The 12,726-nt window shown below is 41.9% G+C and overlaps 1 protein-coding gene across 1 annotated transcript in view; it reads right to left on the bottom strand.

The window, feature by feature from the left end:
- LOC122794851 (SWI/SNF-related matrix-associated actin-dependent regulator of chromatin subfamily A member 5-like) overlaps positions 1–12,726 on the bottom strand; it is a 1,390,680-nt gene that overhangs the window by 857,235 nt on the left and 520,719 nt on the right. The window contains exon 10 of the mRNA XM_044063455.1: positions 9,555–9,664. Coding sequence (XP_043919390.1) covers positions 9,555–9,664 — 110 coding nt within the window. The remainder of the gene's footprint in view (positions 1–9,554; positions 9,665–12,726) is intronic.

The raw sequence follows: 12,726 nt of genomic DNA on the forward strand, positions 1-12,726 counted from the left end.
GTGAGGGGATTGCAGTGGAAGGCACGGGTTTAGTTGTACTTGTTGGATCCACCAAATGATTTCCTTCTTTAAACAGGGAAGAAGGTGAATAAACTTGTTCCAAGTGATTCTGGTGTTGTGACCAGATATTTTTGAGGTACCATTGCAGTTTTCGCATATGCATTCTGGCCAATGGTAGCATGGGGATGGTTGCTGCCATCAATCCTAGGAGTCGAAGGAATTGCCTTGCAGTGACGGTCTGGGACAACACAACGTCCCGGAAGTGGGAAGCTAGAGACAGAACTTTGTCCTGTACGAGAAAGGCTTTCATTCAGTGTGTATTGATTTTGCAACCTAGGAATATCTTGCCCTTGTCTGGGTTCAAGGAGGACTTCTTGAGGTTTGGGGTGAACGCTAGGCTTTGCAGAAAGGACATAGTGAAGTGTAGATGTCTTAAAGAGGGAATCTTATAACTGTGCCAGGGTAAGGAAGTCATCCAGATATGGGTAAATCTGGATTCCATGGGTCCTGCAGAAGGCAATGGCTGGGGCTAGGCACTTTGGCTTATCCACTGCCCCAAGAGTGTTTACAAAGGGCAAGGCCGTAAAATGGAAGTGCAAGGATGGGCCAGAGAATCACAGGAAACGTTTGTGTGAGGCCCTGATGGGAATGTGTAGGTAAGCATCTTTTTGGTCCAAGGTGACCATGAAAGTATTTGAGGGTTTGAGGGGCAAGAGAGTGGGAAGTGACATCATTCTGAAGGATGGTACCTGCAGGTAAAAGTTTAGGAAGGAGAGATCCAAAATGGGTCTCCAGGGGCAGTCCTTTCGAGAGACCAGGAACAGACGGGAGTAGAATCCCTTTCCTTCTTGCCCTGTGGGAACAGGGTCTATTGTGCCTTGTTGTTGCAGGTCTGACAGAATTTGTGGAAGGAGATGGCATTTTTTGGTGGGGGGGGGGGGGGGGGGGTGGAATGCCTTTCCAGGACAGAAAGTATCCTTTTTGAATAATGGTTAATACCCACTGGTCTGTGGTGATTTTCTGCCAGAAGGGGAAACAGTGGGGAAGACGAGCTGAGAGGGGCAGATGAGCAAGGCAGTCATGCATTATTGGGATCTCCCCCATCCTGAAAGGACTGTCTAGGTTGAGGAGGTGGGCCAGTTGGCCTGGATGAGGAATGTCTTCTAGTTCCTCTTCCAGGTCTGGAGGAAGAGGCAGCAGAATGCGGGTTACGCCTAACAAAGGTAGTCCTAGCCGGGTAGTTCCTATAAATTCTGGGTATAGGGGATACCAGGAGATGTTTAATATCCTGTAACGCTTTGCTTTTTTCTTGCAGATTCTTAAATAAGTCTGCAGATTGCTTTCCAAAGAGGAAGTTGTGATCCAGGGGAGCATCCAAGATTTTGGACTTTAAATCCTCTGGCAGATTTTGTAGTCTAAGCCAAGAATATATCTTAAGGCCAGATGCTGATGCTGCAGTGTGAGCAGAAGCTTGTGCAGCATCATAGCTGCATCTTACAGTGTGTCTAGCAACTTAAGAACAATTTGGAGGAGATATCCATTTTAATGGGACTGTCAGAAATAGAAGTCAGCATAAAGGTAGCTTGGGATACTAAGTCCAGGGCATACTTGGTCATGTGTGTTTGATAGTTTATGGCTCTGAAGGCCAAAGTGGAGGAAGTGTACACCTTCTTGCCTATCCTATCCATGGATTTGCTATCTTTATCCATGGGCAACAGGGAGGTAGAAGGTAACAACCCAAACTGTTTATCAGGGGCAGTGGCAATCACTGCTGGGTCTGCTAAAGGTGGCTTTGAGTAATTTTTGTTCCTCTGGCACCTTGTAGAAGCAGTCTGGGCACTTAGGTGCAGGGGGCTATGAGTCAGGATTTCTAGAGGGTGCAGTAAATGCATCTAAGTATGCAGGAAGAACAGGGGGAACAGCTGAAGGGGAAGAGGAACTCCACTTGCAGTAGTTCAAAGTATCTCTTTTGGGTTTCTGTCATCTGGGAAGTATCCCATTTGAAGTAGTCTTTCATTTTGGTGATGGTTTCACCAAATGTAATGTCTTCAGGAGGAGAGTCCCCTTCCACAGAATCCTCATTAGGAGAGTAATACTCCTTGGGAGAACCAATCTGGGATGCATAAGGGATGGACTCATCAGAGGAAGAGTAAGTAGATTAATGTTCTTCTTCTTCCTCAGAAGGGGGGGGGGGCATAGGAATAGAAGTAGAGGTAGGCCTAGGGCTTAGCAATGGCAATGTAGTTGTGGGTGAGGCAGAAGGCCTAAGGGCCTGCATAAGAGAGGAGGTGAAGGCCTCGCAGTCTGGAGGGGTTTCAGAAGCAGGTGCAATACGTTTAGTTTTCTGCTTCTTTTTGTTTGGAGTCTGTCTAGAGCTGTGTTTGGCAGCGGCTGTATCTGAGGTCTGGATCCCAATCGAAGGAGCCCCAAATCTGGTTCCCCCTCAACATCGACATGCGTCTGTGTCTGAGAAAGCTCTGTGGACGTGCCAGACGTCGGCTATGCAGCGGCCTCCGCGAGGGAGGTCGACAGAGACGGATCCGCCAAACAATCCTCAACTCCTACATCGGTAGTTGGCAGGGCGTCCGGGTCTGAAGCAGCAGGTGAAGGCCTAGGCATCTTGGCCTTCTTAAGCGGAGGTTCTTGGGCGGCCACCAAAGTAGGATCCATCCGGAGAGCCAGCCGTTTGAGGCATTGGTTTTCTAATTAAAGGTTTAGAGGTGCCAAACGGCTATGTAAGGTCTTAGGCACAAAAGATTTACAAATAGGGCAGGTGTTATGGTCATGTTCTCGGCCTAAGCAAAAAACGCATTTGTCATGGGCGTCCTTATGGGGAATCTGGCACCTGCATTGGCACTTTCCCTTTTTACCTGACATCAGCTGCAACAACCAAGCCTAAGCAATGCGAAAGATCGGTAAAATATTAGAAATGCAAAAAACCCAACGGGTTACTTATCTATAGTCGATCTGACATCTGGAGAGTCATCTGCGGCTGAAATATTCTGAGAATTGTGCGTGCAGACATCACACAAAGGGTCCCTGGTTTATGGCCCTACGTGTGATGTCCCATGCAGCTGCAACAGTTAAGCTGAAGCTTTTGTACAGGAGCCGACGTATGGGTCGCCAAAGGCAGGAAATCCCACACCAAGAATACTGCAACATAGGAATAGGAGGACATTTTTCCTATATGTTTCAGGTGTTAGCTTAAACAATTTTAACAAGTGACTTTAAACAGCAGTATAATCAAAACATGCAACATCAAACATTTTTGACAAAACAGTTACAGCTTTACCATGGAGTAAGGGGATCAGGAACCATACCCACAGCCTTTGGTCAACACCATACTGTTTGTATACCCTCAAACATGAATGAAACTATCAAAATGATCCCCTCTTTAAACTGCGTAGAAATTTACTGACCTTTTGTGCTTCTGGGGTCCAGTTACTCCCTTCCCCATTACCTCCATGACTCTGGCGAAGAGTCAGTATTTCCCTCTCATGCCTCCTCTGCCGCTCCTTTTCCTCGGCTTCTATCTCCAAATGTCTGGCCTCCAACAAAAGTCTGTTTAGCTCCAGATGGAATTTTATGTCCTCTGCAGAAAGGTTAAGATGTCCATTCTCCGAGTGCATTATATCTCCACTGCCAGTCTAATTGTCCTCTTGGTTGCTGTTTTCTGATGCAGCTGTAACCAAAGTTGCAATCAGGTCTGCCTTAGTCAGGTTTCCATGCACCAGCCACCTAGTCTGGCACATCTCCACCAGCTGGCTCCTTTGTCAGCTTTTCCATACTCCTCTGCTGACATGCTGCCTGCTCACCCTGACTAAGCCAACAAAAAGAAATAAAACAATTGTGATCTGAACTCTGAGTATTTACTGCGTGGCTGATTTAGAGTACAAAACACCTTCAAAGCTCACTGTACACAAGTTACAGGAATTCACTACACCCACACCACTACAAGCCAATTAGTATTTGCCATCTAATTAATATGTGGTGTGGATATCCCACCACTACCAAACAATTAATATGTGATGCCCGTGGCCTGGCCCAGCAATCAAGGAGCCTCAATCCTCACCACTAAACACCAGTGAGGGGAGTCTCATACAGGAGGAAAGGATAACAAATACACACAGTAAAGTGCAATTTCCCTTAAGAACACACAGAGATCATAGTCAGTTCGGGGCTAGTCGCTGCCTTGCTCTCCAGGTCCCCAATAAGACTCCCCACTGGCACAGCTATAGGGTCCAGATCTCAGCCTAGTGGGCAAGCTAAAACCTCCAGCACCCTCTCTGTCCAACCAGTGCTTCATGTACCTGCCCAAGTAGCTGACACACACACACTTTGAGAAGAGTTTATATAACCACAAAGACACTCCTGGGGAAGGCTGGCACAGGTTCGCCAGATGTGTCCCCCCTTTTTCCCCAGACTATACAAAAGTACCAGCTGCCACCACCCACTAATATTTATCAGCTACTCAAAGGCCCATAAAAGGGTGCCCAATTATTACTGTGCAATATTATTATCCAATTGGTAAGTGCGACTAAACAGTCGAGGCTTATTAGAGTGACTTGGTACAGGACCACTATATACATGCAATGTACTCTAGAGCTTAAATTATCTCTACACAAAATAGCCATAGTTGAAAGGTTTTAAAATATTTAATAAATAATAAAAACACAAGACAATACTTTTTTTACTACACAGTGCTAGTCATGAGTTCAGAGATCACAGAGAAATACTTAAAATAATTCAGTAGTACAGTTCTGACATCACAAAAAACAGTCTAATCTTTCTAGTTTCTAGCTATTTCCAAGAGAAAACACAAGTCTAGGATAAACTTGCATATAGAGCAAAGGCAGAGTGCTGATGAGTTGGATGGTCAAGACAAAAATGCTTAATGCTCTGTGATTCTCTGTTTTTAAAATCACATTCCTGGTTCACATTAAATCATTCTTCACACTTCCCTGAGTTCCCAGGCTAAAAGAAACTAGAATTACATTCTTCCCCTCTGGGCAGAAACCAGAGCAATAAAAGACATTTATGCTTGCAAATTATGGCCATTAACTCTGGCCTTACAATAGCAAGAATTCCTTCATGTAGACTGGCCGGAGCCTTGTTTACATCAAAGGGTCACAACATGCTTTATTTGGTCAGTAGAGTGCACTGTTACATTTTTTCCAGTTCCATATGTAACACTATTTTTACCATTTAAGACAACAAGCCTGTGGTTTACATTAATATTTACAGATGACAGAATTATCTATAAAATTCTATCTGGCTAGGCTGGCAGCCTTCACACCCTGCCATAAAACTCTACAACAGAAGAAAGAAGCTGTTGCAAAAAAAAGTAAAATCCCCTGATTGTAAGAGAAGCTGAGATCCCTCAAAATCCTCCAAAGCTAGCTAGGAAAATAAAATTACCACTGATTCTAAAGACAACCACAAAGCATTCTACAGCTATGTCAAGAATCTCAATGGCAACACATAGATCTGCTCCGAGCTGCAGAACAACGGCAGTAGATATACAGAGCCAACTGATATTGTTAACATCCTGGCAGATAGGTTCAGTGCAAACTTTATCCCCCCTGACCCCCCCAAACGGCCCATCCCTGTATCGGAAGAATGCATAGCCCCTGTTATCACAGATGCACAAGTTAAGACTGCTCTCTCCAAAGCCAAAAACACAGCATCCGTGGGACCAGACAACATCCCAGGCTGTGTTCTGCATGAACTACAAAATGAACTGGCACCCCACCCAAGTACCATGTTCAATCACAGCCTCACTTCAGGCTTTGTGCCTACTGAATGGCACACAGCGACGGTTATCCCACTCCACACAGGGGGCACCACCACAGACCCCAGGAACTACCGCCCCATTAGCCAGCCTGATGAGCCTGGTCTGCAAGGCCATGGAACGTATCATCATGGAGCTTATAAACAAAGACACAGGTAACCTGCAAATGCTGGACCCCACTCAATTCGGATTTGTAAAAGGTAGATTATGTCTCCTAAACCTGACTGACTTCTTTGAAGTGGTCACCAGAGCCATGTACAAGGGTAAGGTGGTGCACACAGCCTATATTGACTTCGCCAAGGCTTACAACACCATCCCCCAATCTGAAATTATAGATAAACTCACTAGACTTGGTATAAATCCCTATGTCACAAGATGGGTGGCCAAATGGCTCACTGACAGATCCCACACAGTGAAAGTAGCAGACTCCAAATCTGACTTCAAACCAGTGACAAGCTGAGTACCACAGGATTCAGTCCTGGGTCCTCAGCTGTTTGGCAACTATTTCTCAGAAGTCCAAGCTAATACTGTAGGTCTTTGGCTAACAAAGTTCGCAGATGACTGCAAGCAGTGAGCCATAATAGAATTGCCTAATGATGTGGACATTCTACAGAGGGGCCTCACAGACTGATGCTTGGTGTCAAGGTCATGGCCTCAAGCTCAATGTCAAAAAATGTATCGTCATCCCCTTTGGGAATAACACTGTACCCATGAACTACCACATAGGTGGTAGCCTACTTAACACTGAAAGTGTGATAAAAGACCTTGGGACACAGGTGGACACTAGTCTCTCCTTTGACAATCACATCACCACAGTAGTCAGGAATTCCTTCAATCCTTCTACATTGCACACCTCATCACTAAAGGGTTCTCTCCTCCAGAAAAAAAAAAAAGAGGTCATTGTTCCTCTCTACTCATCCCTCATCAGACCCATCATAGAGTACAACCCCCCGTTTGGCATGTACCTTGCAAGACATCTGGAACAACTAGAAAGGCCACAGAAATACCTCACTAAGAGGATTACTGGCCTCAAACAGATGCCATATGCAGACTGCCTCAAAAAACTCAAGCTCTACTCCATCATTTATCTCCTACTCAGAGGCGACCTCTGCCTAACATACAAAGCCATGTCAAACCAACTTTTGTTGGGCATGCTACACAAAGAAACCCCAATCGCTTCATGCCACATGCTCCAGGGACCTGAACCTTGCCAACACAATAAATAGAACATGCTGGGGGGATAGATGCCCGTCCCAGAGACTTCTCATACCCTGGAACAGACTACCCATTCACGTCAAGCAAAGCCCGTCATTAGCCCTCTTTAAGAGGAATCTAGACAATTGGATGGGAAATAGGAAATTCACCCCGGGGATCACCTCTGTGGCTTTGCTCGACAGGGGTGCAGGAAAATAACTTTCTTGGGTGGCGAAAGCCGGGGAACTTTTTGGCTAGGCTTATTTAGGCCCTAGGGCTGATAGCCTAGTACCTACCTATGAGGCCACCCCTTAGATCACAGCTCACTTTTTCTATACAGGTGTATTTAAAAGAATGTGTTGGATTTTTACTCACATGTTTTGCAAGAGCATTTCTTTCATCATTCTTGTTTATGTCAAATTGGTGCTGGTACATCCTAGTTTTAAATTTATTTTTGGTCTTACCAATGTAAAATGACAAACACTGTTGACAGTCAAAGATACATGACATTATTGCTCTGGCAATTCAACTTCTGACAAAATTTAAAAACTCCCCATCTGGGTATACAAATTTCTACACCTTCCTTTACATACTTACATTGATTACAATGTCTGCATTTGGACATGCGGCCAGGGTTACTTTTCTTTTGTCTTTCAAGTATATTTTTAAAACATAGATCTTTCCTGTACACCACTACAGGGTTCTTCCCCATTTTCTCCACATACTCACGGTCAGCCCTAAAAATGTCCCAGTTATGTTGTATTATGTTCCTAATGCTATCAAAATGTATATTATATGGCAATATTAGGACTCTCTATAAGTTAACTGCCTCGGTTACCATTCAAGGTAACTAAATCACCATATGTCCCAAGTAATGGCTTAAAGATACCTTCCTGTCATTTCCTGATGACCTGCCAAAACATATTCTCCAAGAATACAAACTCTTTTTTTTTTTTTTTTTTTGGATGACTGCATTTTTAAATTCAGTACAGATAGGGAGTGTCTTTAGTATCATGCGACTGCGATGTATCTAAACATTTCACTGTTGTATGTTGGTGTTTTGAAGAAGTTGGAAACAGTTCTGACGAAAGCGATAATTATTTTATTAAAGTGGAGTTCTGCAGTACGTGGTCAGCTTCATCGTCAAAATTGTCTGCCATGTCCACTATCCATTTGAGGATCTCTCTCTCTGGTATCAAAGCATACAAGACTGACAGTTAATGGGTGTTGATGGCTACGGAAGAAGTGTCAACCTTTCCTCCAAACCAATGCAAAACCCTGCTTTCTTTATTACTGGGGAAAATGAGTCCTGAAGTCAACTCAGAACTTGTGGTGGCTGTAACTAAGGAGGAAGGGCCATATTTGTTACAGCTGTAGGGTATGTTGCTTAGTTTCAACCACTGGCCACTGCCAGTGTGGAGTTTGCATGTTATTCTTATGTTTGCTTGGGCTTTTTGCAAGGTGGTTAAACTGGCTACAATGAATGGTCCACAAACATTTTATTTACCCTTGCCTTTGTGGCCAAAAAGGGGCTGTGGAACAGATATTACCCAGTTAACAAATAAAAGTTGATGTAATGGTATTTGACACTGTCCTAGACCATTAAGAACCTTCAGTTTTCCCTGTGTTAAGTAGCCAGGAATCAGGCTGGAGGAATGCATCCTCCATGTTTCCATAACAGTAAGAATCACAATGGGTGTCAGTTCATCCATGCTCAGGAAATTTAAATGCCTCCCATGGGCATCAGAGGTCTACTTTAAACACCATTTAAAATGCTCCCTTATTAAGTTCAATATTTCAGTAGGTGAAACCACTTCTACGGTAAGCCTAATGAGAAGGTCTTACCCCCATTACAATCCAAAAGAGAGGTTAACGAGTCAAAGTAGTCCAGGTCATTCTCTTCTATGCTTAATATTAATAAAATCTGTAAATGGGACTCCTACGGGTGGAAAGGAATTATACCATTTACAAACAATCTAACCCCCTTCTCCACTACAGACCACACCAAACAGATACCAGTGAAGGAAAGAAAAATACTACAGATCAAATTTCCAACTCCTACGAACTGTAATGGAGCAAATACATATAAGAGGCATCAGCAAGAACCTCATTTTTATCATTAATGGATAAAACAGCATGTACACAGTATATTGCCAAACTAGGTATTAAATAAGTCCAAATTTACTTTCTAGACTGTCCTGGAGTCATTAATGGAAGCTAGATTTATTGCCTTTTTTTTTTTTTTTTTTTTAACATCTCTCTAACAATGAGGTCCAAAGTTCACATTTAAGTCCAGAGTTCAAAGGTTCCTTACTTTAGTCCTTATGTTACCTCTACATTTCATACTTTATTTCATTCATACTTTGATTCACTTTCACTAGCAATTTTAAATATTTTCTATGCCTATGGGAATGCCAGCCAAATACATTTTTATGTGAACTTATTTAGATGCCTTTTTTCTTGGAATTTTTGTAATGTCATAACTAAAGGGAGCTGAACAGCTCAGAAGCTACTCCTCCCATTATAAATGCACATAAGGAATCTATAAAAAAATGAATATGCAACTTACCATTCCCTCTGCATCTTACTAAGGCCCACATAGATCTTTGCCTCCTTCTTTGGTGGTAAACTTTTCTCTACATCAGCTTTAATACGCCGAAGCAGGAAAGGTTTCAGTACCTATAACAAAAATATAGAAGTCTGGTAAGTCTACTTGTTGAGCACAATACTGAAATATCAAATAAGTGTCAAAGTAGGGTTTCTCTAGTAGAATTATATCAGACATTGCAACTGACAAAATGGCTCTCTATTTCAGACCAAAATTGTGTTTGTATTTTGAAAAGCATGGATACAGCAAGTTTGTGTTACAAGCAAGTTAAAGTTTACTTTGTTATAAAACAAATATTACAGAGGACTGCTTGCCTGAATGAAACAGTGAGATAAAATAATGTCTCTATAGTTTGACCTTGTTTTGTTACTTTTTCTATAAATGAACATGGCCTTGCTTGTATGACTGCATGGATAAAATTATGGGAACGCTGTACTGTGATGAGAATATGCAGAGATGTAATAATATTGACAGGTTCTGAATAATAATTGCATATTTCTGTCAATTAAGGCCGTGGACTATGCTCGGAAGAAATTTTATAAAATACCTTTTTCCATGTACTTAGAGTCTGTAGTTCTATCATGTTAGCATAGTTTAGATTTGCTGCCAAACTATTCTGATAAATAAATGTCTTACCTCAAACTGGTTTGCTGTGAGGATTTACTGAAGACTGACTGCAATAAGGAACCTCAACACTATTCACTACCATCAATGCCTGGTAACCATTCACATCCTTTTACCCTCTGACTAAAAAGCTACAGCTCTCTACAATGCATTCAGCTGCCACTATTTGAACCAAACTACACCATAAGGAGTCTATGCACATCTAAATTCTTTCAATTGAGGGAAAGAAACTTCATACTGCCTCTGAACCATTATTCTTCACACTTGCATATTCAAACTAAGTTTTGCCATCTGACAACCCTTTCTAAATGCCATTTTTTAATATAATTTCTCTTAAAGTGCTTTGGTGTTACTGCGTGTCCACTACAGTCATCTACCCACTACACATTAATATAAACTACACTTTAGCCCTTTGACTTAGCTTCTACCACAGGTTAGGCACAACTCTCTGCCTTTTTCTTGACTGCCACCACGGAGACCCTTACACAGGTGAGGTTCTCCAGAATGACATACTTGCAATTTGTTTGTCATCTCTCTCCCTCTGAATCGCTACTAGTCATCATTGTTTGCCATCTTATAGCACCTACCTACTTAAAGGCCAGAGGATAGGACATCAGACTCTTCTGCATTGGTCAGTAACTCTCACCATTTATCTTCCTTTAGCCTTCTGTTTCAGAGATGTGTCGCTCTGCACTTGTCATGAAATGAACCTCTATTACAACGCTTGAGACAATTTTGTAGTTTTAATTCCCTTTTTCAGATCTTTCACCCTATCTTACATAACATTCGTAAAATGGTTCATACTGTCAGCAAGATAGCAGTGTTCCCTCCAAACTACCCCCAGCCTTCTATAAAAACATAGAAACCAGAGAGTTTGCACCCTGTTAGTAAATGTGCCACTCAGCAAAACTACATTCCAAATTTCAGCTCAATGTGTGGTGGATTCTCTGTCAACAAGTCTTCTAGTGGATGAAAAGCCATGTTTACATCTCATACTGTACACACTGGAGACCACATCAAAATTTAAGATATTAGACAAAAAATAAAACAAGAAAAAAAACAGCAAGTAGTACAGAAAGATGTAACCCTTGATGGGATTGTGGGAGGAGGAAAAATAAAACAGTAATACATTACTGATGTAACCTTCCTGCTCTTACTTATCATAGCTCTGTAATTCATTTTTTTACAAGCCTTTAGGGTATTCAACAGTTTCTCATTATAGATTTAAAATAATGGCCCTATACTTCAACTTTAGCTAGTTTTAAACTACATTTTGTCATTTGAAACACTTCACTGTTGCAAGCCCATGGGACAGCTTACTTTTCATAAACCTTTGTTAGGTTGAAGATCATCTTAAACCCTTTTCTCAACTAGGAATAACTACTACATGAATGGAATATTTCCTGTCAGGGTTATCTTCCAGAGAATCAGTTAACAGCCAACTACAGTGCATTCTACATACAGACAAAATACAACTATCCTAGCCAGGTTAACTTTCTATAAAATGTCAGTCCAGGTAGACAGAATCTGTAGCTGTTATTCCTTAACAGCATGAAATTACAGTTGACACTAAAGGTCCTCTAGAGGTTAACTCCCGACAGTGGGCATGCAGTCACCTGTAAAACTAGCAGACAGATACTAGAAAGCAACTGAACGAGGCAGGGCTCTCAGTGATTGGCCTTGTTTTTTCCTTCAGTTTCGCTGTTCAGAGCAAACATAATTAATCTACTTGCTGAATCTTTATTTTGAATTTGTTCAAAGAGCGAGCAAAGTTGTGCAAAAGTTGTGCTACTCTCCTTTAGCAAAATACTTAAGCTCATGGAGTGAAAATATGCCCTCTACCCTTCAAGGATAGTTATGAAAATATATTTAAAAACAAAAAACACCTGACCCAGGGGGTACCAATAGCCTGAAACAGGTTGGAGATAAACTTGTCACAAATATATTTAGCTGCTGCTTACTAGTGCCATTTACAAATTATAAATAAAATTCATGTCCTTCACGATTACATCTTTTTGTACTGTAAATTCTGACAGGCTGCTTTACACTTTGTGGCAAACTGAATCCCAGGATAGGTAGGAATTAATATTTTCAATAATATTCTTGCAAAGGACACAGTTTCCTTTAAAAATACTATACTTTAGTGTAGAAATTAATAGCAACAGATTCAGTCCTACAGGTCATTTAACTGTAAACTAAAGGGTTCATAAATAAAAAGTGAATACAGTTCTTGTTGAGAGTGAAGTGTACTCTGGGCTGAGAATATGCTCCATTCTTGACCTGGGTAAATCCTTAAAGTTTAACTCCATGATAGGAATAGTGGACTTGTTCCAGTGGTTGAAATGTACAAGGACCTAGATACCACCTGCTTTTTATCAATGCACAGGACACTACACAAGACTGATCGTGTTTCAATGGAATATGTGCATAGCTCTCCCTATATGGAAACACTCCCCATAGTATTATCATATCATGCACTACTGCTGACAAGCTTTAGGCTGGAGGCTTT

The sequence above is a fragment of the Protopterus annectens genome, chromosome 2.part1, assembly GCF_019279795.1.
Source record: "Protopterus annectens isolate FY-2018-M chromosome 2.part1, PAN1.0, whole genome shotgun sequence".
Taxonomy (NCBI): domain Eukaryota; kingdom Metazoa; phylum Chordata; order Ceratodontiformes; family Protopteridae; genus Protopterus; species Protopterus annectens.